This window comes from Rattus norvegicus, chromosome 1, assembly GCF_036323735.1.
Source record: "Rattus norvegicus strain BN/NHsdMcwi chromosome 1, GRCr8, whole genome shotgun sequence".
Taxonomy (NCBI): Eukaryota; Metazoa; Chordata; class Mammalia; order Rodentia; family Muridae; genus Rattus; species Rattus norvegicus.
The window spans coordinates 175,137,686-175,162,428 of record NC_086019.1 but is presented as its reverse complement, the minus strand read 5'-3'; the positions used below and the strand labels follow the sequence as shown (position 1 = coordinate 175,162,428).

General features: G+C 48.3%; 1 protein-coding gene across 1 annotated transcript in view; it reads left to right on the top strand.

Moving 5' to 3' along the window:
- Nucleotides 1-24,743, top strand: part of Galnt18 (polypeptide N-acetylgalactosaminyltransferase 18) — a 311,052-nt gene that overhangs the window by 176,455 nt on the left and 109,854 nt on the right. Inside the window, 1 exon segment of the mRNA NM_001079884.1 lies at nucleotides 4,809-4,975. Within this exon segment, the coding sequence (NP_001073353.1) occupies nucleotides 4,809-4,975 (167 nt within the window).

Here is a 24,743-nt window from a genome sequence, read left to right as displayed (position 1 = left end):
GCTGGATACAGTAACCTGGGCTGGCATTTGTGTTCTCTTAGGGTCTGTATGACATCAGTCCAGGATCTTCTGGCCTTCATAGTTTCTGGCGAAAAGTCTGGTGTGATTCTGATAGGTCTGCCTTTATATGTTACTTGACCTTTTTCCCTTACTGCTTTTAATATTCTTTCTTTATTTTGTGCGTTTGGTGTTTTGACAATTATGTGACGGGAGGTGTTTCTTTTCTGGTCCAATCTATTTGGAGTTCTGTAGGCTTCTTGTATGTCTATGGGTATCTCTTTTTTTAGGTTAGGGAAGTTTTCTTCTATGATTTTGTTGAAGATATTTACTGGTCCTTTGAGCTGGGAGTCTTCACTCTCTTCTATACCTATTATCCTTAGGTTTGATCTTCTCATTGAGTCCTGGATTTCCTGTATGTTTTGGACCAGTAGCTTTTTCCGCTTTACATTATCTTTGACAGTTGAGTCAATGATTTCTATGGAATCTTCTGCTCCTGAGATTCTCTCTTCCATCTCTTGTATTCTGTTGGTGAAGCTTGTATCTACAGCTCCTTGTCTCTTCTTTTGGTTTTCTATATCCAGGGTTGTTTCCATGTGTTCTTTCTTGATTGCTTGTATTTCCATTTTTAATTCCTTCAACTGTTTGATTGTGTTTTCCTGGAATTCTTTCAGGGATTTTTGTGTCTCCTCTCTATGGGCTTCTACTTGTTTAGTTATGTTTTCCTGGAATTCTTTCAGGGATTTTTGTGTCTCCTCTCTATGGGCTTCTACTTGTTTATTTATGTATTCCTGGAGTTCTTTCAGGCATTTTTGCGATTCCTCTCTGTAGGCTTCTACTTGTTCTCTAAGGGAGTTCTTCCCGTCTTTCTTGAAGTCCTCCAGCATCATGATCAAAAATGATTTTGAAACTAGATCTTGCTTTTCTGGTGTGTTTGGATATTCCATGTTTGTTTTGATGGGAGAATTGGGCTCCGATGGTGCCATGTAGTCTTGGTTTCTGTTGCTTGGGTTCCTGCGCTTGCCTCTCGCCATCAGATTATCTCTAGTGTTACTTTGTTCTGCTATTTCTGACAGTGGCTAGACTGTCCTATAAGCCTGTGTGTCAGGAGTGCTGTAGACCTGTTTTCCTCTCTTTCAGTCAGTTATGGGGACAGAGTGTTCTGCTTTCGGGCGTGTAGTTTTTCCTCTCTACAGGTCTTCAGCTGTTCCTGTGGGCCTGTGTCTTGAGTTCACCAGGCAGCTTTCTTGCAGCAGAAAAGTTGGTCTTACCTGTGGTCCCGAGGCTCAAGTTCGCTCGTGGGGTGCTGCCCACAGGCTGTCTGCAGCGGCAGCAACCAGGAAGACCTGTGCCGCCCCTTCTGGGAGCTTCAGTGCACCAGGGTTCCAGATGGTCTTTGGCTTTTTCCCCTGGCGTCCGAGATGCGTGTGCAGAGAGCAGTCTCTTCTGGTTTCCCAGGCTTGTCTGCCTCTCTGAAGGTTTAGCTCTCCCTCCCACGGGATTTGGGTGCAGAGAACTGTTTATCCGGTCTGTTTCCTTCAGGTTCTGGCGGTGTCTCAGGCAGGGGTCCTGCCGCTCCTGGGCCCTCCCCCACGGGAGCCCAGAGGCCTTATACAGTTTCCTCTTGTGCCAGGGATGTGGGCAGGGGTGAGCAGTGTTGGTGGTCTCTTCCGCTCTGCAGCCTCAGGAGTGCCCACCTGACCAGGCGGTTGGGTCTCTCTCTCTCACGGGGTCTGGGAGCAGAGAGCTGCTGCGGGCCGGGATCCGCGGGTGTGGGACTTCCGGTAAACACAGAACGTGCCCAGTCCTAGAGGAATTCTGCTTCCGTGTATCCCAATTTCACCAGGCAGCTTTCTTGCAGCAGAAAAGTTGGTCTTACCTGTGGTCCCGAGGCTCAAGTTCGCTCGTGGGGTGCTGCCCACGGGCTCTCTGCAGCGGCAGCAACCAGGAAGACCTGTGCCGCCGTTTCCGGGAGCCTCAGTGCACCAGGGTTCCAGATGGTCTTTGGCTTTTTCCTCTGGCGTCCGAGATGTGTGTGCAGAGAGCAGTCTCTTCTGGTTTCCCAGGCTTGTCTGCCTCTCTGAAGGTTTAGCTCTCCCTCCCACGGGATTTGGGTGCAGAGAACTGTTTATCCGGTCTGTTTCCTTCAGGTTCTGGCGGTGTCTCAGGCAGGGGTCCTGCCGCTCCTGGGCCCTCCCCCACGGGAGCCCAGAGGCCTTATACAGTTTCCTCTTGTGCCAGGGATGTGGGCAGGGGTGAGCAGTGTTGGTGGTCTCTTCCGCTCTGCAGCCTCAGGAGTGCCCACCTGACCAGGCGGTTGGGTCTCTCTCTCTCACGGGGTCTGAAATCTCCCTTTTCATAGAGGACTTCTTGACTACTCCCTGGAACAGCTGTTCAGACATCATGATGTCCATGTGCCCAATGCTACTTTAATCAGAACACTTACAGCAACCTGCCTTCATATTCATCCATTTCTCTTGTCAAAACATAAGCCCCATGAGGACAAGGACTTTGTCTGTGTCCCATTGTGTCCCTGCAACTATCATCACTCCTACCAGGTACACAAAACCCAGTGCATAGTTACTGCATTATGTACAAGAACGAAAGTGTGCTATGCCAGTCTGTTAACTTGATGGTTGTATTAAAACTGTAAGTGTGAAGTAGATTTGGGAAAAGGCCTTTCCCTCCCCCACCTCCCCTTGGTGAGAGGGAAGGAGAGCTGGAAATAGAATGGGAGAAGTTTCTGTAAATTTCTGGTAACCATAGAGACAGTGATTTTCGTTTATTAATCTCCTGCTCTTAAGCAGGCTGGGGCCCCATGGTGATTTCTCCAAATTGCTCAGTCTGGTTATCCTGCAGCCTTCCTCATTAAGAAGAGCAGGCCCATTCCTATCCTGCAGCACTTTAATTACTGCGAGCAGAAGAACCACGCTCTTACGCTAATTACCGCGTGTTCTAACTTGGCTGCACCACCACTTTGGAACAATGTAACACGGCCACAAGCCCGAAACCCCTGGAGCCTTCGGTGCCAGGTGGTGGGTGTAGGTGGGCAGCTTCCTCCCCAAGCTGGGCTCTCTCCTTTCATTCAGTTGTCTGGAAGGTGAGGCTCCGGACCTTCTGGAACAGCTTTTCATTTAAGTCAGGGCAGGCCACCAGCAGGGGTTCCTGCTCATGAAGGCTATGCTTTTGATAGCAAAAATTACCCCTGGGAAGTATGTTCTTCTTGTTGCCTGGCCTCTTGAGGGCTCTGATTTCATGGCTCTTTGCTTCTCTTCCCATGCAGAAAGACATGTAGCTTCTGTGAGAGTGCTTTTGGTCAAGTAAGAGTCTCCCCAATGGCTTCAGGAACCTGGGGAAATGGACGGTCTGGGGCAGCTCATTTCTTCCTTGGCATGGCTGTGAGAAGACCAGAATTCTATTCTCTTCTCTTCTCTTCTCTTCTCTTCTCTTCTCTTCTCTTCTCTCCTCTCCTCTCCTCTCCTCTCCTCTCCTCTCCTCTCCTCTCCTCTCCTCTCCTCTCCCCTCCCTCCCTCCTCCCCCTCTCTCTCTTTGTGACCACTGAATGGCAGATGACTTCTACTGTAGCCACTGGTAGGTATGAGTGACATTAGGCTTGCTCCTTCTGTCTCTCATCCATGTTGGTATTCTGACTTTAACTTCCCTTTGAGTCACTGGATGGATGGGGTGTGGGGAATACTTCCCAGAGTTAGGAAGAGGGGGTTTAATAGCGATGTCTCTGTGTGGAGTCAAAGCTGCCTCCTAAAGCCAGTCGCCTGAGGACTGACCTCCCTGCCTTTAGAAGCACTAAGACTTCCCTTCAGCTGCAGTTTTCATCCGTTGGTTTTGAAACGCTGAGCCCTCCTTCAGGCAAACGTTCCGAGAGAAGCCTCCTTTGACTGTATGCCATACTTGGTCAAAGCTTCTTACCCTAAGGCTCGTGAACCCGGAATAAAATTGGGGGCTATGAAAAGTCTGAAAGAGCCAAAGCATTCTAAGTGCACAGAAACCAAAGCTTAGTTCAAAAGCCAAACTCATGCCGAATAGAAGTTTCTGCCAGCGCCGACCTATGTGTGCCACACAGCTTCTCTGTGGCCTTGTTCTATACTTCGCAGCCTGTATATCCCGAGGCCACCTGACAGCAATGGGTGCTCCCTGAAACAGAGACTCAGCTTCAAGTTTGCTGTAGGATATAAATGGCAGCGTTTACTGTCCATTCACAGTTTTCGGTTCCCATAGAAATGCAACAGTTTAACTACAGACAGCAGAACTGCCTGTATCCTGACCACCATGGCTCACATGTAAGCTTAGTGAGCCTTTGGCTTGTGCTGTGCCGAGAAGACAAGCATATGGGTCACCCATATATTAGTCCTCTCTTATCTTTAATAAGTTGTAAATTTTATGTATACTAAAAAATTGTTTTAATAATTTTTTGTGAATTATCATCAAAGTTTGATTAAAATACCTATTTTAGGTACCTATAAACTCAGTGTCACTTAAGAATTTCCCAGGGAAGAAGGAGCTGTGGTCATAAGAAGTCTTAAGAGGCCCTGCTCCAGGTGCTCAGGCTCTGCTCCACAGATGCACGGCCACCAACCCATTTTTGTGTGCTTGTGACCAAGCTTTCGGTAGCTGTAGACTTCTGCTGCTCAGGTAGGGCCCATACTTTGCATACCAGAGAGGAGGCCTTGGGGAGAACTGGGGTTCCTGACCCCACCAGAAAAGCTGAAGGAAGTTTGGGAGTAGGCCCATACCTGGTGTGACCACCGTGGTGTCCCCAGCAGGTCCAAAAGCTCAGCCATTCTTCTTCCCAGGTGCCGCAACCTCTCATTCCCTGACAGCCTCCCAGAGGTGAGCATCGTGTTCATCTTCGTCAATGAGGCACTGTCTGTGCTGCTGCGTTCTATCCACTCAGCCATGGAGCGCACACCATCACACCTGCTCAAGGAGATCATCCTGGTGGACGACAACAGCAGCAACGGTGAGTGTCCGTCTCCCTGGAGCTAAGCGTCTGGTCCCATGAAGGCTGACGGGAGTCTTCAGCTTTGGGTTTTCATTTCTCGAGGTCTTCAATGGCTCTTCCATTTAGGGGGTGTGGCCTCAGAGACAAATTCATGATGGTTGGCCATTGCTTGGAAACTCTATGTGCGCCCCAGAGGGACCATGTCTGCAGTGGTTGATCACTGCTTCTCCTAGCATTCCAATGCAATATGATGAGACGAAATGTCTTGAATCTACCCCACCTCACACACCATGGCTGTTTCCTATGAAGCACCATTCCAGTGCTGGTGGCCCTCACCTCTTTGGATGATGACTTGTAGTTGTTTCTCCATCAAGAGTGAGAATGGTGCTGATGGTCGGGGTGTTGACAGACATGAACCTAATGAAAACAGTGGAGCTATTGGAAATCTGTATGAATCACTGGTTCCCCTCCGATGTCCATTCTCTGTTCCCAGAAAGGCTCAAGCTTCCCTGCAAGCGCCTTATTGAACAATTCCATGTGTCTCTTTCTCCAGCCGCCACCTGTATGATACATGCTTCACATCCTCTGATTCCTACTCTCCTAAGTTCCCAGAAGTCTCCAGACTTAAAGATCGGGTGTGCACAGCTTAGTGACTGCAGCTTAGAGACCAGTGCTCTCATCAGGACTCTGTGAATGTGCTTATGATAATGCATGACCTTAAACGTAGTCATCCATAGTGTGAGCAGATCACACGTCCTTGTGTTGTCTTTCAAGCCTTCTCGGGTGTATGCAGGGAAAGTCCCGATGATTCAGTTGCTGTAATGAGGTGGGCAATTTTAGATTTGTTATCAATTAAAGCTGAAACATATCAGATAATTGGACTGCCTTTCATCTCAATAAGCGAGCTTCCCTTTTCATTTTCTTGTCATGAGTTAAGAACCGTAGGAACAGAGCTATGAGGGGATTCAGGAGCTTTCTCAAGGGAACACTCATGATTCACTTGCTTTGTTGCCCCATGGGCACAAAGGAAGGAGATATCAACAATGTGAGAAAGTTGGCAGTGTCATTCTGAAGGAGGTGGACATGAGGGAGGTAGGAGAGGCCCAGCCCCCATCTCTACTGGTATCTGCCTTCAGCTCATTGAAGATTCAATGAAAGAACTCTCCAGAGAGCCCTGTGCCATCTCTCATATCACACAAAGAGGTGAGGGGTGCCAGAACCTCTCTCCCAGAGGTGAGAGCATTTTCTTTTTTTTGGTTCTTTTTTTCGGAGCTGGGGATCGAACCCAGGGCCTTGCGCTTCCTAGGCAAGCGCTCTACCACTGAGCTAAATCCCCAACCCCGAGAGCATTTTCAAATAAAAGGCACTCCCAAACCCCATTTTGATGCATTTATCCCAGACTAAAGGAAGAGATTCTGTTTGACTTTATTCTGTCGAGAAAGCATAAGGATCCTGCACTAGCTTTCTAAGAAATTTAGGTACAGAAAATGTCAGGTGTGTAGGATTTTGTATGTGAGTTTTTAGCATGTAGGCCTTATTCTGTCAATGGTAGCAACTACCAATAGCTTTGGTGAGAGGAGTGAGGGGTTGAGTGTTGAGCAAAGGAGAGGCTTATCTGTGCTTTGTGATCCTGGGTGGAAAAGGGGCCTTCTGAAAGAAGGGACATGGGTAAGGAGGCTCTTGCTGAAGGGCAGATCAGAAGACCAAGACCAGGAGGACTGAGAACAATATGTTAGCCCGAGAGATACTACAGAGGAAGACTTGTGAGACCTGCCATGGACTGATGAGCTGAAAGAGGGCAGGGCATTGATGACGTGAAGTTTTAAGACAAGGTGACATAAGAGATGGTGGGCATTGTCCTGGGACATGGAGGTAACAGAATAGTGTGCTGGTGCAGTGTTTGCCCATGAATGACATACTTTCCATGGATGTCGTTCAAATATAGCTGGGAGCTTCCAACCCCTCCTAGGGAGTCTACAGCAATGGTACATTGAAGTAACTCAGCTGCAGGGGTGTCTACACTCAGGTGCACAGGTGAGGAAACTGCATCTTGCTCCCTGTACATGCCCAAGCGAGCACCTGCACCTGCCGTGAGGACTGGAGCAGCATCTTATATCCTGACTGAGGTGTTTGCTGTGCAAAGTTGCCAATGGCTGTGGGATGTAGCTCACTACTAGCACAATTTTTTAAAAGATTATGGAAGAATTAGAGAAGCTGGGATTAGGGTCATGAGACCCTCCTCTACACTCTGTCTTTTTATTTACTCCAAAAAGATGATATCAAGCCAGATGTGAATTGTATGCCTATAACCCCAGTACTCCAGAGACAGGTGGGTCTCTGGGAGTTCAAGGCTAGCCTGATCTACATAGCAAGTTCCATGTCAGTCAGGACTGTATAATGATACCCTGTCTCTATTATTATTATTATTATTATTATTATTATTATTATTAATCAACCCAAAAGCTCTCCTAAGAGAATCTACCTGATTAAATTTGAAGCAGCAAGCACTGGAAACTGCTGTTTTTAAAGACTCTTAACAATCCACGGCTCTAACTGACAGCTTGGATGAATGGACCAGATGTGCCTCCACTTTCTACTCCCTGTACAATGAGAACTGAAAAGTTTTGGGTTCTAGATTCTCCCAGCAGTGGAGGAGAGATTGGAGAAAATCCCTCTCGGCTCACTATCAGCAACTTCCTCTGTGAAGTAGAGAGGACAGTTGTACCTAAAACAACCTTGTAACTGTGAACTGAACCTGCTGGCGCAGTCCCTGCACAGCCCTGGAGACAAGCACACAGTGAACCTCAGAGGACACACAGAGACCTGGTCAGAGTCTCAGATGTTGAGTCAAGAAGTTCTAGCTGGAGGACAGGGCATTTAAAGAGAAGAGCAGAGAGTTCTGAGCCCAGAGGCTTAAGAGGGATTGAAGGTGAGCAAGTCAGGGCCTAGAAGAAGAGGGTGGTCAGTGGCAGGTGTGGCAGCATAGGAACCACAGGGGGCAGTGGATCAGAAGCCAGTGGTCTCCCCAGGCAGTGAGGATTTCTGGAAAGAGCTACAGGTTGTTCAAACCCACAAGCAGGTGGATGATAAAGACTCAGAGAAGCCCCAGGGTCTGGAAGATCTGGGCCCTGGAAGCCTTGGTAAATAGCAGTGGTCATCCAAGGGTGGGGCTGCGGATGAACAGCCAGGTGCAGAGTGGGAAGCAGGAAGGGGAATTCTCTATGAGGGATTTGACTCCGAGGGACCATCACCAGTTATGGGAAGGAGCCAGAGCAGTGTTCCTCAAAAATAAACATTTACAGCAGCAGCATCTACAGCAAGAAGTAAGTTTCCGTCTGACCCAGGATGACACGCCTACTCACGCCCCTGTACACACCTCCCCTGACTGAAGCAGAACTTCTAAGAAACAATACCTACTCTTACACAGCACAAAGCTTTCTGCCGTTTCCCATTGTATTCTGCACTATGGTATTCAGTTTTATTGTATTTTGTTCTGTTCTTTCTCCATCAGAGCTAGGCTGCTCTCAAGATCCCGAGTGCACATCCAAAACACTTCAGTGAACTCGGGGAGCTGGGAGACCAGGCCATTTCTGTAGTGATTAAATGGGTCTGAGGAGGGGTTAGCAGAGACCCTGGAGTCAGAGGCACTAAACCGGGTCTCCATAGAAGCAGGAGAAGCTAGATCTGGGTGCAGATACCAAAGAAAGCAAAGGGCTCATCTGTTCCCCAGTCTGTATACAGAGGATGAATAGAGGCAGCAGAGGCAGTAGAGGACATCACACAGCCTTAGCTCATTCCTAGCACCCTGTGGCCAGCAAGGGTTCAAGGTTAGAGTTTCCCCTGTGTAGAATGGGTCAGGAAGGGGACCAGCAGAGAAATGGTCCTGGCTAACTGAAAGTGGCAAAAAGATAAGAGACAGCCTAAGGAAGGGTCCACCTGTGACCTGAGGATGATTCCTAGTTGTTCAGCCTGACCCAGTGTCTGTGTCGAGGCTACCTGAGCAGCCTCTGTCTGGAGAGCTGCTTCTGTCAGACATCATGTCACTGAGACTGTCACAAGTTCATCAGGTGGACTCCACTCAGCTCCACCAACACTACAGGAGTCTGACTTATCAGTGCAAGCCCCCACATTAGGTACAAAGCATGGGGAAGGAGATGGTCCCCTTTGGTCACTTCTTAGCTTTCATTTTCTTAGGTACCCTGTGTGACCTTCAGCCACTCCTTGCCCTGTCTGTCTAACAAAGCCCCTGAAAGCAGCAAGGGGCAAAGAGAGCAAAGGTTTTGTGTGAGTGACAGAGTCCTCAGGGGATTCAGGGACAGGTTAAAGAGGCAATAAAGCCATGGCACAGCTGATGGAGGTGACAGGTATTCAGTCACTGTGTAAAGGCGGCTCACCCTGATGGGAAAGCACAGGGCTGGACACTCCGCCAGTTTTGCGGTTCTAGCTCTCTCTAATGTCTCGCTGCTAGTGTGTTCTTAACCTGTGTGAACCCTATTCTCCTTATCTGTAAAATTGAGATGCTTAATTCCTACCTCTGGGATTGTTCAGAGTCTTGGAAGAGATAAGGAATGATGGAAGAATTTGGGCTTTAAGAGTTCTAAATTAAGCAGTGCAGGGCTGTGGGAATGGTTTCCTCACAGAGCCAGGGTCTCCGTGTGTGCTGGGACCTCCTCTCCCCAGCTTCTCTGCTACAGCCTGGACTTCCTCAAACAAAGAGAGGGGAGGCCAACCATGTTTCCACCCACATCTCTGCTGTTAGCTCCCACTGAGGCTCTGCCAGTGTCCTGTGGAAGAGCCTCCGTTCATCTTCTCAGCAGCTCAGCTGCTTCCTCCCCTAACTCTGCTTCTCCAGAGATCAGCTCCTCCTTAGGATGCTGTCACTCCCCGCAGCAGTCCTAAATGCCAGTGTTTACCTGTGATTAACGGTATGGGGATGTATGCCTGCCTCCAGACATTGATATGCGTTCGCATTCATCTGACACACTCTTACCCCCACCTCATACTTTGCTTTATTGTCTCCTTAGGACTTCTCTCAAGTATACCTTCTTACCTGGGCTGCCAGTGACCTGTACTGTTTAAATGGTAGCCCTTGTCCCTGCTTCCGGTCACTCTGTACCCTCTCTGCTTTCTTTCCCTCTCAATTACCTATTGCCCTCTGGTGGCTGAACTTAGCTGCTTCCTCCCACTAATTTATCTGTACAACGCACGCGCGCACACACACACACACTATACCACATCACATCACACCATATACCACACACTACCACACAAACACATCACTTACACATGCACATACATTATACCACATACACCATATCATACCACACCACACACATACCACCACCACCACCACACATAGTGCATACATATACATACATGCATACCACACCACATACATGCATATACACACCGTACTATATCACACACATACAGACACACCATTCCAGATACATACACATCCCATACACATATACAGACACCATATCTCTCTCTCATACACGCATACACACACACACACACACACACACACACACACACACACACACCATACCACAGGATACATATGCACATTTACCACACACACTCCACACCACACATGCAGACCATACACACACCACACCATACCACACCATACCATACCATACTACACACATACATACATACCACACACACATAACGCATCACACCAGACATACACACCACATACACATATACAAACACATTTCTCTCTCACACATACACACATACACATACCACACCATAACATACAGAGAGAGAGAGAGAGAGAGGGAGAGAAAGAGAGAGAGAGAGAGAGAGAGAGAGAGAGAGAGAGAGAGAGAGAGACCCAGGAAGATGAAACATCTTTGCCCCAACTGTGTCCCATGTATGAGGGCCAGTGCCTTGTACTTGCAAGGACTCAACACACATTGGTTTGATGAAAGGATCAGTGAATCTGCTGTTTGAAGACCTAGAATCTGCATGGTGACACTCCAGGGTACTGGCAACCTCTGTCCCCATGTCTAATTGTTGTTCTTATTGATACTGCAATGCAGCTCAGATTCCTTCGAGCAGGCACAGGGATAGGGTCAAGCCTCTTGCTGCAACCCAGGGATAGAGCATGAATACAGGTGGTGAGTGGAGTGCAGAGCGGGAAGGGGCCTTTTCTTGATATGATGCCAGCATATCCTGAACTTAGTGCCTGTCCTCAGCACCAGAGGACCACCAAGACTCCATGCTTTGGTCAGTATAACTCATCTCCTGCAAGGAATCCTCATGATCAGCTACAGCCTGCAGACTCAGCTCTACTTCTCTAAAGCCAGACCATCAGTGCCTCTTCACTATCTCAAGGAAATGATGGGAACCAGCAATGAGCCCCTTGGCTTTGCAATGAGTGGCAGTGGACCAGTGTCTTCAGCTGTGGCTGGGATTATCACCTTGGGCTTCCAGAGGATGGGGACACCCAGAGTTTTTGTCCAATAGTATGATTGCTTCTCTTCATTCTCTTATTCATTGATTCCCTCAGCAAGTTTCAAACCACCTGATTCTGTGATCTTATTCGTGCCCCTCAGTATCCCTGTCCTGGGTTCAGAGCCAGGTTCTGGGTGAATGTGAATCTTTTGGGTCTCCTCATCAGCCATTCAGCTAGCAGATCCCACAGCTTGACTACCCCACTTCTGACACCAAACAAACAAACTACACAAATAGGCTCCTTTCCATGGATCTGTTAATCTCATTTATGAATTCAGGTCCTCTTTTGATAAACAGCGAAAATCATATGCCTCTTTTTCCTGCCTCTTGAAATTTCAAAGTTAATCTTTATTTTGTTACTAAGAACATCAAAGGGATGGTAATGTCCTCTTTTAAGAATCCCTTTCCCTGGAGGCTTGGATCTGCTCTTAACTTGACAGACACTTGAGCAACCTCCATACATCCCCAGCACTCGCTTTCTGCTTCTGCTTGCACACCAGAGAGAGCTGGCTTCAACGTGTCTAGACCTCAGGGGCTTTGGTGGTCCTGAACCTCTCCCCTAGGCCTCGATCTCCCTTGCTGTGGATCTAGTCTTCATAGTGCCATTTTCATGCATGTTGCCTGGAGGTGACATTGAACTCGGTAGGATTCAAGTGACAAGCAGGATGGAATTGTCCCCCTCGTGTCCTAATGACAGACATACTACCATGAATCTACAGACTCAAAAATCAGTCATCAACATTAGTTGACTCCCTTAGTGAATTTCCATTGTTTGATAAGTTACTTTAGAGATCAGTTAATGGGAGGGGAGGGGAGGTTTACTCTGGATCACAGTTTGATGGCAGCCCACCATGTGGGGACCCACGACGGCAGCAACATGAGAAAGCTGGTCACATGACATCTACAGTCAAGGAGCAAAGAGAGATGAAATGTTTATTCTCAGCTAACCTTTTCCTTCTTATTCAACCAAGGCCCCAGCCCAGGGGCTGATATCGCCCACATGTAGGTAGGATGCTGCCCTCCTCAGTTAAACCTTTCTAACTTTAGCCTCACAGACACACCCGAGTGTTTCCATGGTGATTTTAAATCCAGCCAAATTGAGAGTGAAGATGAACCATCACACTGGCTCTTGGGAGGAAGATGAGACTACAGAGGACAGAAGAAGCCCATCAATGTCCCTGTATGCATGGCAGAACCGGGTGGGAACCCTAGTCTCACCCCAGTCAAAGCTCCCTCTTCCTCCACATGTTATCTCCTCACTCAGTTCTTGCTCACGTTCTCCTGTCTTCATCCTGTGTGAACATGGTGGCCCAGAGCAAGGCAACCCTGGGCTGAGTCGTAGTGCCTGAACAGGTGGGCAACATGGCTGTCTTGTGGGAATGAGAGACCCCTACCTTTTACTCCATTCCAAGGTTTAATTATCAAAAGTAAGCCCATTTGCTTCCTGAAAGCTGTCTGTCATTTTGAATCCCACACTGCAGTCTGGATGAGGGAGAATCTTGTTGTTCCCATGTCCCTCCCAACCACATGAGTGGCACTCCCTAAGTGATATTTAGAAAGAGATGAACCAAGGCAGGCAGGTTAAGAGCAACCCAGAATGGGTCGCCCCAGGATCTTTGTGTGTAGCTTGTGGGAACCACTTGGTCAATTTTGCAGATAAAAGAATAGCTACAAAGCCCCCGAGAGAGACATAGACAAAAAAATTAAGTTTCACAGGTTAACAAGAAACATGGGCAGGGCCCATGGCCACACAACCAAGAAAGATGGATAAGGAAACCCAATTCCTTGGTCTTGATATCTCTTCCTAGCATGCTACTTGGGGAATTTGGTGGCCTGTTATCTGGTTAGCCCTGGGGAGTCAAGATTCCTGGCACTTCCAGGGAAGGATAGATCAGAGCTAAAGTAACAGCCACACACCTAAAAAAGGTGGGCCTGTGCTCTAAAGCTCCAACATGGACTAGGGCCTCAGTCTCCTCCTAGAGCAGGACACCTAGAATCCAAGATCGGCTAAAGTGACCTTCAGTACCCTTGGAAAGATGGAGTCCTTCCGAGGCACCCCCAACTCATTGAGTCCTTCTCTGTGCCAGGGCTATTTCAAGTGCATTCCATAAATTAATCATACACTACCATAGTGGTAAGAGTCACCATTGGTGTGACTTTACGCAACAAGCAAACAGTCACGGAGAAGCAAAGTGACTTTTCCAAAGTCACACAGACGTGAGAGTGGAACCCAGACTGCATGGTTTCCAAGCCTATGGCCTTGATCATTGGACAGGCTGTCTGCCATTCCCCTTAATGCTCTGACTCCAAAAGACTCATGTGACCTTTGTCCCCCTTCTCTAACTCTATCCCATCTGGAGAGAGCAAAGCTAGGCAGCAAAGTAAGAGGACTAAGGAATAGGGGAAGGATGGGCTGTCTCCTCCACTGGAGCCTTCCTGGGTTCCATAAGGAGAGGCATGTGGCACAGGTGCTTTGAGAGTCTATTGAATAGTTAGTGACCTTGGGTAATCTTACGAACTTTGTATTAGAAAAACATTGGGGTGTAGGGGGTAGGGTGTGTGTGTGGTGTGTGTGAGTATGGTGTGCATGTGGAGGTTATATATGTGTGTGTATATGGTGTGTGTGTGGTGTAGTGTGGTGTGTGTGTATGTGTGGGTAGTGGTATGTATGTGTGTGTGTATGTGTGTGTATGTGTGTGGCGTGGTGTGTAGGGGTTGTGGTGTGGGATGTGTGTGTGGTATGTGTGAGTGTGGTGTGTGTGTATGTGTGGGGAATGGTATGTATGTATGTGTATGTGTGGTGTGGAGGGGGTATGGTGTGGGATGTGTGTGTGGTGTGTGTGTGGTATATATGTGTGTGTGTATGTGGTGTGGTGTGTGGTGTGGTGTGGTGTGTGTATGTGTGGGGTGTGGTATGTATGTGTGTGTGTGTGGTGTGTGTGAGTACGGTGTGTGTTGGGGGTTATATTTGTGTGTGTATATATGGTGTGTGTGTGTGGTGTGGTGTGTGTATGTGTGGGGAGTGGTATGTATGTGTGTGTGTGGTGTGGTGTGTAGGGGGTGTGGTGTGGGATGTGTGTGTGGTGTGTGTCAGTGTGGTGTGTGTGTGGTATATATGTGTGTGTGTATGTGGTGTGTGTGTGTGGTGTGTGTATGTGTGGGGTGTGGTATGTGTGTGTGGGGTGTTGTGTGTGTGGTGTTGTGTGTGTGTGTTTTGTGTGTGTGTGTTGTGTATGTAGTGTGTGTGTGGTCTGTGTGTGTGGTCTGTGTGTGTGGTGTGGTGTGTGTGTATGTGTGTGTGTGTGTGTGTGTGTGGTCTGTGTGTGTGTGTATACCTATTTGCATGACTGTGTATATATGCTTAGGTATTCATGTGCACGTCTGGACATCCAAATGCATAAATGTATATGCTTAGTGAGTGTGGGTGAAGCCCCGTGCACACACAATCATTCCATAGTAAGCACGTGTGTATATGTAATCTGTTGGGAATAAGGCCCCACAAACAGTGGATTAATCCCTATCCCTGATTTTCACCACCTACAGTCACATGCCACATTCAAATCCAGATGAATAACAAGTGATTTTGAGTCACTGTCACTTTCCACAACTGGTAAGACAGTCACCAAGTAATGACAAAGTAGGACCCTTGTTCATGAACTCCTTGCTGTTAGCTGCTGGGTCACCTTTAAACTTCTTGGAAAATCCCCACCATCCTTTGGCCAAGAGCCTGCCTAATCATTGTTTAATGTTTCAAAGATGTTGGCCTACATAAGAGATACTCATTCTAGGCCATAAAACCACCAACAGCTTTGCATGCCGCTGGAATAATTGCAAAAATTAAAAAAAAAATCAGAGGCAAAACCAGTCCGATAGTCTTGCGCTTTATGGAGCTTAGAGAAGCCCATGTAGCTAATTAAATTACAGCCAAGATTCAGACAGCTTAAAGGTGTTTACACAGCCAGCCATGTAAGCTGTCAGCCTGTCTTCACTGGTCTGCTTCAGGCTAAGGCACCTTGTTGCTACCCACCGCCATCTTTTGTCCGTCGAGACCAGGCTTACCTATGCCCAGCACTGGCAGTGCCCCTCCAGTGACCTCGGGCTTCAGCTAGTGAGACAGCGTGTTCTGCAAGAGTCCAGTTGCTGCCTGGAATTTCTTCTGCCTCCTGCGTTGTTCATCAGAAGTCTGGAGAATGACACCATGTGATAGTTAATATTGGCTGTCGACTTGACAGGGTCTACGATCACCTCTGGCCATGCCTATGAGTGAGTTTCTACATCAGGTTCAATGTGGTACAAAAATGCAAACTGAAATGTGGGCAACATCATCCCATGCAGTGGGGGGCCAGACTGAATATGAAGAACACAAACCTAGACCAGCATCTGCTGCCCTCTGCCCTCTGCCCTCTGCCCTCTGCCCATTGCCTGACCATAGATACCATGTGAGCAGCTGCCTTCAGCCCCCACCAGCACAGCCTAAGATGTGTTGTACCCTCAAACCGTGGGCCAAAGGAACCCTTCCTCCTTAGGTTGCCTTGGCCAAGTATATTGTAGCCATGACAAAAGTAACTAAGGCATACCCAGACTCATCCACAGAGCCTGTCCTCTGCTGCCATCCCGCCTGCATTGTCAAGCCGTTTCCTTAGTGACGGCTGTGACTCTTGAGCTCCATATCCCCCTTGCTAATGTTTTCCATGAGCCTGCTACAGAAGTGCCTTTGTAACATGCACCAAGGCGCCGTGTATCCATAGCCCTGACCTCTGCAGAGAGAAGCAGTAGCCTCTTAGCAATGGGTGGCCTGCCCCAGATGTAGCTGCTGCTGGGTAGGGTCTCTGGGCTTGCTGAGGTCATGCTTCTCCAATTGGGTTGTGTGCTAAACTTTCTGCCTGCTTCACTACCAATCCAGGTTCTTGATAGAGCATGGAGTGAAACTTCCTGTTAGTCCCCCTCATCTTCCCCACTGGACACCAGCTCCTTACCTGGTCCTGGCTAACTCTTTCTCCAGAGAACTGGACTCTCTTTTCTATATAACCAGACTGGATCCCCATTTCCAGGCCCTGATCCATCTGTGCTCATATATCCTGAAGGGAACACTCCTAGTTATGGATACTGGGATATGTGGAACCCTGAGGACCCTGCCTATTTATGGGCCAGCCCAGCCTCAGTTTCCCTACCTCAGGTCTGCATGTTTCTACCATCTCCTCTGTTCTCTTCAACCACTGGGCTGAAGTCCAGACTCTTCAATGGTGCAAGCCTGGCGGAATCTCCACGGGTAGCTGATTGCCTTCTTTGGCCCCATTCTCTTATAAAGTTAATTGTCTTAGGGAGTCAGGGCTCCGCAGCATACTTTCCTGACAGTGCCTGGAGGATGTAGCACCTGCTTCTCAACTAATGAGCACCCCATGAGCCAGCTACATCAAGATGGCCTGGACCACTCTGTTTATAGACTAGCCAAGGTGACTAGTTTTGGATAAACAAAGCTGGCAGGCATCAGAAAAGGGCTCTCTCACTCTGGTCAGCTGCCTGACCATCTGTCAGAGAGGAAATTCTTGGAACTGGAGCACAGAACTAAGTGTGGGAGTGATAAAGAAAGCTTCTTTCTACCTGCAGGTAAGTGGGCCTGATGCTGGAAGCTGGGAGTCAAGCTGCCCCTGATAAAGGCTCCTGGAAAACCCCCAGGACCCAAATCGCAACCCCCCCCCCACAGTAAAGGACTCTTTGTCCTTCTCAGCCTAGAGCCTATCTTGCTCAGCAGCTGGAAATGACAAATTCTGATGATGAAATTTATACCGGAAATTTGGAACACTGCTTGTGAGCTGGGGTTCTCTTCTGCTTTCCCCATGATTCCAAAAAGGGCTCCTAACCAAACCAGTAAAGCCCTTCCTACTTGCCGAGAATTGGGTGTGGCCCCCAAAGTTCTCATAAGAAACTTAATCCCTCCTGTGACTGTGTTGAGAGGTGACACCTGTAAGAAACGATTAGGTCCCAGGGCTTCGCTATCCCGTGTGGATTAATGATGTGGTGAGTGTTCTGGATTATCCTGGAGGGTTATCACAAGAGTGGGTCCTGATAAAAGAATGAGTTTGGTTGCTGTGTTATCTACTTTCCATTACTGTTGTGAAATACCCAAGGTAATCGGCTTATAGAGAAAAAAGTTGAGCTTGGTGTGGTGGTGTGTACCTGTAGAGAGAGCTTAAGGAGGGGGACGGGTCTCTGTGAGATAGAGGCCAGCCTAGGCTTCGCAGTGAGACCCTCCTTCAAGAGGGAGAAAGAGGGGGAAGGGACAAGAGAGAGAAGGAGGAAGAGGGTAGTGTATGGGAGAAACCATTTACCTCATGGCTAGACTATAAAATTAAGGGGCCCCTAAGCACTTTTAATACCTGCAAGTTCTATACTAGGCCCCACCTATCGAAGTTTCCGTCAACTGTCCTTCAGCCACACTGGAACCTCCCAAAGACATTAAAAGTCTAAACCTCAGTACTCAGTGGCCACACTCCTCCTTGCTAAGCAACAAGGAAGTCCTCTGTAATTGAGCTGTGGCTCCTTAATCTTGATCTTCAGATTCCAGTTCTCTGTACTACCTTGACTCAAGTGTTTTATTACTGCATCCAGAACCACATGGCAACGTTATTGACACCAAGCCTTTGGAATATTGAAGGTTCTGGAAAGGCTACTCCAATTCATGCAGTGACCCTTGGTGACTTTTAGTAACATCAGGGTTTGTATGCTCAGAAAAAAAAAAAAAAAGACGTTGGTTCCTGTCTCCACCCCAGCTGACATACTTCTCTGTACGGTAAACTTTCTGAGCTCTAAGAACATAAGCAACCCTCTCCTCTTGTTTGGTGAGCTGGAGTTGTGCAGGAGGCAGAACAAAGGCTGGGGAGGCTAAGGCTGGCACAAGAGATGGGGCTGAGATCACACTGGTAAGTCAGTACCTTCCTAGGCAGCAACTCAGTGCAATTCTTCCGTTGCCAGGGTTACAACTTTGTTTAGTTAAGGGCCTGTTCTAACTCCCAAGGTCCCTAAGTTAGAGGACAAACATTATAGTTTTTCTGATACTCCCCAATCTGCCTGCTCAGGCCCACAGGGACTTTCCCCACTTTCCACTCCATTCATTCACATGCATTCATTCAAAAAATGGAGGAACTGACCAAGTTCCAAGGGGAAGATGAGGTTGTGAGCCAGAGCTAAGCTTCTTCCAAGCATCTATTCTCTTACCTGGGAGCACAACACAGGACAGGTACATTGGGTCTCATGGTCTTGCCGCAGATGCTCACACAGTGCTCTGGGAAGCTGCAGCTGATCCCCCCTAGACAGGCACAGCCAACACTGGATTCAACTCTGGAGTCTGGAGGCTTAATCTCATCTCCATACTCAAGGGTCCTATGCTACCACCAAGGCTTGCTAGGTTGCACAGATGGGAGAGGTGAATCTGCTATGAGTCTGGAGGATGTGGAGACTGCGGTGGATCAGACAAGAAGCTCATGGTCAGCTAGGAGTTGGCAGCCAGTGATGATTTCCTTCCATCACAGTCTCCAAGACGTGCCCGTTTGTCCGCATGTTTATATTCTGTGGGCTGAACAAACCATGCACTTGGGTCAAATGCTGCCGTCTCCTACCAGCCCACAGCTTTTTCTACCTGGACTCCCACAGAGAGAAACAGAAGCATCTTTTGAAGTGATATTTATCTCAAGCATCGCTCTCACCCTCTCTCCATGTCTATAATTGCTTGTTTTGCACGTCTCAGAAAGTAGTCACCCAGACACCCGCCAGATTTAGCCACTCCTTCACAGCATCCCTTTGTTGTAAGTACGGTTTGAGGGCATCACCAGGCAGTGGCCCAGAGAGGTCCCTCCTTTAGAAAAGAACAGGGTCTTATGGCCACAGCATGGGCTGTGTCCCTAGGCTATGGGCTCAGATTCCAGTCTTGGGACCTAGGAGCTAATGGAAAGCAACAATTCAGAGAGAATATCCCTAGGCTCATGCTTCTCCCCACTGGGGAAAGAAGCCTAAGTTAGATCTCTATAAATCCACATCTTTAAACCCTTCCTCCCGGGGTGCATTTGATGGGTGACAGAAATGAATTAGAAATTAGATCAAGGCTGAGCATTTACATGGGCCCCGAGCCAAATGGCAATTAAAATGAGTATCTCGGCAGGGTTAATGGCAAAGGCGAGGCTCCCAGCTTCCGTGGCGGAGGGTGCGGCCCTGGGTCTTAGAGGAGGACTGATCAATGAATCCAGCTGATAAGATCGGGAGGTGGAGAGAGGGCTCTTCACCCAGGCACTGGGAAGAATTAACTGGTCAGCAAAGGATTCTCACCCATGCAGCAGGAGAGTTCTACAAGACAGGACAGATTCTAACACCAGGCTACTCAGTGGCAGCATCAGTTGGCCACTTCAGCCCGGAAGGTGCCAAAGAAAGGCTTCAGCTCAAGTTGCTGGCCCTGTCCCGGGTACTGGCTATGCCTGTGAGCTTGCCCGAGTTGTCAAATTTCATTTGGCTTCAAAATGAGAACTAATCTAGAGAATCCAAGCAAACAAAGTTGTTTGCTGAGTGTTTCTAGCTGGCCTGCTGAAGCATGAGGCTGAGAAATTGGCTCAAGTGATTTTATTTTCTTTGAAAAGAGCACTCAAGGTTGTTGCCTGAACTTTTTGAAGTGACTTCTCACAGTCTTGGGTGGCTGATTACTGCCCTCTGGGCCTTCGAACTCTGTATTCCTTTGAGGAATGGGAACGGGGGTGGGTAAGGGGATGCTTGATGAATTCCCAGATGTGCCACACTTCATTCCCCTCTGTTGGTATCAGACAGTGCATGGATGCACAGGTACACGGGTCCATGAAATAATGACTGCGTGGATTCGTGGGTGAGTGGGTACCTGGATACATACAGGTACATGGACGCATCCACGTGTGAGTGCATGGATATATTGGAGTGTGGTGTGTAGGCACATGGATGAAGATACAAGAATGGACTTAATGTTTTCAATTTCATGTTATAGATGTTTTATGTCCATTTTACAGATGAAAGAACTGAGTTTCCAGTTGCTAAAGGAGTGGCTAAGTTTCTCTCTGTAAGATAGTAGCAGGGCTGAGCCTTAGCCTTGTCTTTCCCAACACCAAACTCCATATGTTCCTCCTTTCTTTCCTATATTTCCCACTCAAATTAAAAACAAATGAATGTTTGACTGGTATCTAAAGACTGTCTCGCGGGGGTTGGAGACACTGCCTATACAAATAGATGGCAAGGAGCTCCTTTCCCCAGGCTGCACATATTCACCCATCCTTGTCAGCAGAATTCTAATGTGGTCCTGGGAGATTCCGGGCCCTGGGATAGACTCCTCCCAGGGTGCCAAGAGAGCTGTTCAGTCAGATACTACCCTGGGTATTGCTGATGTAACAGGTGTCCTCCTTTAGTTGGGTGGATCTCAAGGTCCTCCAGTGGTGGCAGAAGGAAGTATACTCTGGTGGCCTTAAACAAACATAACTCTGTGCTGTGACATGCTTGAAGGAGTTAGCTAGCTGAAGGCAGACTGAAGGTGTTCAGGGGAGCATCCAGCCAATAGTCAATAGGAAGCAGGAAGAGCCTTCTAATACAAAGGAGTAAATTTGATAACCCTAAGCCCCAGATGAGAACCAGCACTACCAATACCTTGAGACCATCCCAGAGAGTCTCTGAGCAGAGACCCTGCCAGACACCCGAGGGCTGGATCAGGAGACAGGCAAACACAAATAGTGATGGATCATGCTAAATGCCCTGAGGGGTAAAAGTAGAACAATAGGAAATAATCAAGTTGTGTGTGTGTGTGTGTGTGTGTGTGTGTGTGTGTGTGTGTGTATCAGAGTGGAATGGAATGGGGTAGGGCATGATACAGGGGAAGAAAAACTAGTTTTTCAGTCTAAGGGAATAGCACCAGTAGAGACCCTGAGATGGGAGGGAGCTTACCATGAGGTGTTAGGATAAGAGAAAGAAGGAGGGCATAGCTTGTATGGTTCACGCAGGTCCCCATGGCATGAGCAGCTCTAGTGAGCTCTCTATTTGGAAGACCTCCACCACTGTAATGTGTGGGTGGCTGCAGCAGCATTTGGAAGGCTGTCACATACTTGGGTAAAGCATTACAGTGGGACTCTGGTGGCTGAAGGAGAGGGGCATGGGTGAATCTGCTAATAGAGTGAATGGTAGAGTAAAGAATTGGAAAGATTTGAAGATACATCCCAGGCTTCTCACTGATGATGTGTGGAACACAAATGCCATCTACCAAGATGACATCAAGTGTCAAGTTTGGTCTCTGGTGAATAAGATCTGGCTACCAGACCTCTGAGGGGAGGCCTTAGTGGGCACTGGGATGAGCAGAGTGGTCTGCAGAGGTGGGACTCAGGTTCAGGGAAGAGTAGGAGCTGTCTATGGTCATGCAAGTATATCATGAGCAATCTACGAAGAACAGCAGAGCACCCCGACTTTTGCACAGCAAAGCTTCAAGAAACATAGCCATCTTCCTGCTCTCTCTGCTCCTGTGCTAGAGCCTGGGTACAGCCACAGAGCTGAGGCAGAGGCCTCAGGAAGGAAGGGAGGCCTCTGGAAAGGATGGAAACTTCTGGAAAGAGTGGAGAGTTCAGGAAGGAATGAAGGGGAAGCTTCCAGAAGGAACAGGGGCACCTGGAAGAGTGGCTCTAATGTGAGGTGGCACCTTGGCCGGTTTCTTACTTCTGGGCTGGAGGTCAGGTATATTAAGTACTGAATGATATGAACTTGGTATTACAGTCTGACTTGGTGCAAGGGCCTGGGGAGCAGGGGAGCAGGAGAGCAGGTGAACAGGTAAACACCAAATCCCCTGAAGGACAATCAAATCCCTAATTAAAATCACCCCTGAGATTAAACACTTCCCACCCCCACCCAGAGAGAGCTAGGAAGGCCTGTGAATCCCAATGGGATCATTATCTCTCTGGGAGAAGCCTGGACCAACCTATGGCTTCTCTGATGGGCCACTGGATCCAGGTAGGGTTTTTCCCATAGGAATCCTGAGAAGAGGGTTCTGGACAGATGACAAGGTAGCCATATAGGAAATCTAGGTCACATATGTGGCTGGCTGCAGCTTCTTCAGATTTCCCTTAGAGGAGCATGCCTAAAACATGGGCTTTGTTAGGGGAATTTGGGATAAGCTTGCAGGGTGAGAGAACAAGATTGGGGAGGAGAACAGAAAACAGGAGCCCTTCTGTTGCCTTTCCTGCTGATGGGAATCCATTCTACAGGAAACTCTGGTGTAAAATACATGCACATGTTACCCCTGCTGGGAGGCCAGGGAGCTGGGATATGTATGTGCCAGATCCCTTTCGTAGAGGTTGAAGACTCTCAAGAGGATCAATTTTAAGATGGATCTTTTGGTAAAGTGTCAGCTGAGCAAACATAAGGACCTGAGTTCGAATCTCCAGTTCCCATATAAAGTGACACCACAGTATGTGTAAACCCAGCAGGTGGGGAGAGAAGGACCTATGTGATTTTCTGGGGCAGGCCCAATCAGTGAGCTCTGGGCTCAGTGAGAGCCCTTGTCTCAAAGAATAAGGTGGAGAGCATCTCTGGCCTCCGCTTACACATCTCCATGTACATACATAACACACACAGTTAGTCTCTTCCCTTCAGCCCCTAGTTGCCAAGGAAGAACAGACTTTTGTGGTTTTAAATAAAGCCTATGAACAATGGTCCGGGCAATAAGATGGGACAGTGGAAGCAGAGGCTTCACAGATACGGCATCCGTTATAGCACTCGGGACAAGTGCCATCCATGCTGCCTATTGCAGGAGTGTGTGTGTGTGTGTGTGTGTGTGTGTGTGTGTGAGAGAGAGAGAGAGAGAGAGAGAGAGAGAGAGAGAGAGAGAGAGAGAGAGGAGGGGGGAGAGAAAGACAGAGAGACAGATCAAAACAGACAGAGACACAGAAAGACACACATAATGAGAGACACACACGGACACATACAGAGAGATCAGGAATTGAGCCTATAGACATTCACTCATGCTAAGAAGTTCCTCTGCCCCTGAGTATATATCTATATATATCTATATATCTATATATCTATATCTATATCTATATATATCAGTCCTTTCTCTCTTCCTCCCTCCCCTTCCTCCTTCTTTCCTTTTCTCCTTTTCTTCCTTTTTTCCTTCCTCCTCCATTTTTTTCTGAAGACAAGTTGCCCAGGCTAACTCTGAACTCATTTTATAGTTCAGACAGGCCTTGAATTTTTGATCCTTCCTCTTTAGCCTCCTGAGTAGCTGAGATTTCAGGCCTGTGACACCAGGCCTAGGCTTTGGGATGTTTTTAAAACCTACATTTCTAAAAGGCCTGTTGTATTAACTCTGTATGGATGCTACTAGGCCAACCACAAGGCCTGCTTCACCTGAGCTGGCTGAAGCTTTTGCTGAGGTTAGGCACGTCCAGCCTGCCTGGGTGAAGTGTCTCCTGCCTCAGAGTTTGGAGACCTGAACCCTGAGTCTATACATCTGTCCAGTGGATCCATCTGAGAGACAGAGAACCTGCAGGACGATGAAGCTTGGAGTTGTTTAGACCGGCTGGTGTTAGGGATCAAAGCTCTAAGGCCCAGCAACTTGGAAGCACAATGCCAATTGGCAGAACTCAAGGACAAGGATAAGATGAGGTCTGTACAAAGAGCCGGCAAATTCAGATGAGGTTAGGCCGGTGGCCTCCAATCCGCTGCGAAGGTGCAACAGGTAGCTAAGGAGAGCACAGCTTGGTAAGGACCGGCTGCATTCAGGAGAGGTCGGAGGGAAACTGAAGTTCAGCAGGACCACCTGTCTAAGGGTTCCTCCTAGACTTCCTCACCAGACCAGCCTGGGCACCTCATTGCCCAGGGGTAAACCTGGTAGCTCCTCAGGTCATCATCACTGACCAGCACCTGTCATCCAGGTGCTGTGTGAGTTGGTGGCCAGAAGCTGTTCCCATCCCCTGATACTGTGTTTGGGTTACAAAACTGTCACATGTGACTATTGCTCCAGGAAAACTTTGCCTCTACCTGGCTGTAGTACAAAGCCAGAGCATGAGGGACTGGTTTCCTTATCTTACCTCCATGAGGGGCCTGTGGTATCAGCCACGCCCCAGAGCTGCCTGTGGGATCAGAGGAGGCTGACTTTGAACCAAGCTCTGATTCTTACCCAGCCTCTTCCTGACTTGCCCTGCTTCCTCCTTTCCCTCTCTCTCTCACGGGAATTGCCCAGGTCCTCGTTCAACCCAAAGTTTCCAACCCTGGGCTGTGCTTTGGGGGAACCTGCCCAAAGCAGCCCAAGCAGTATATGAAGATGTGTCTTGGCCGA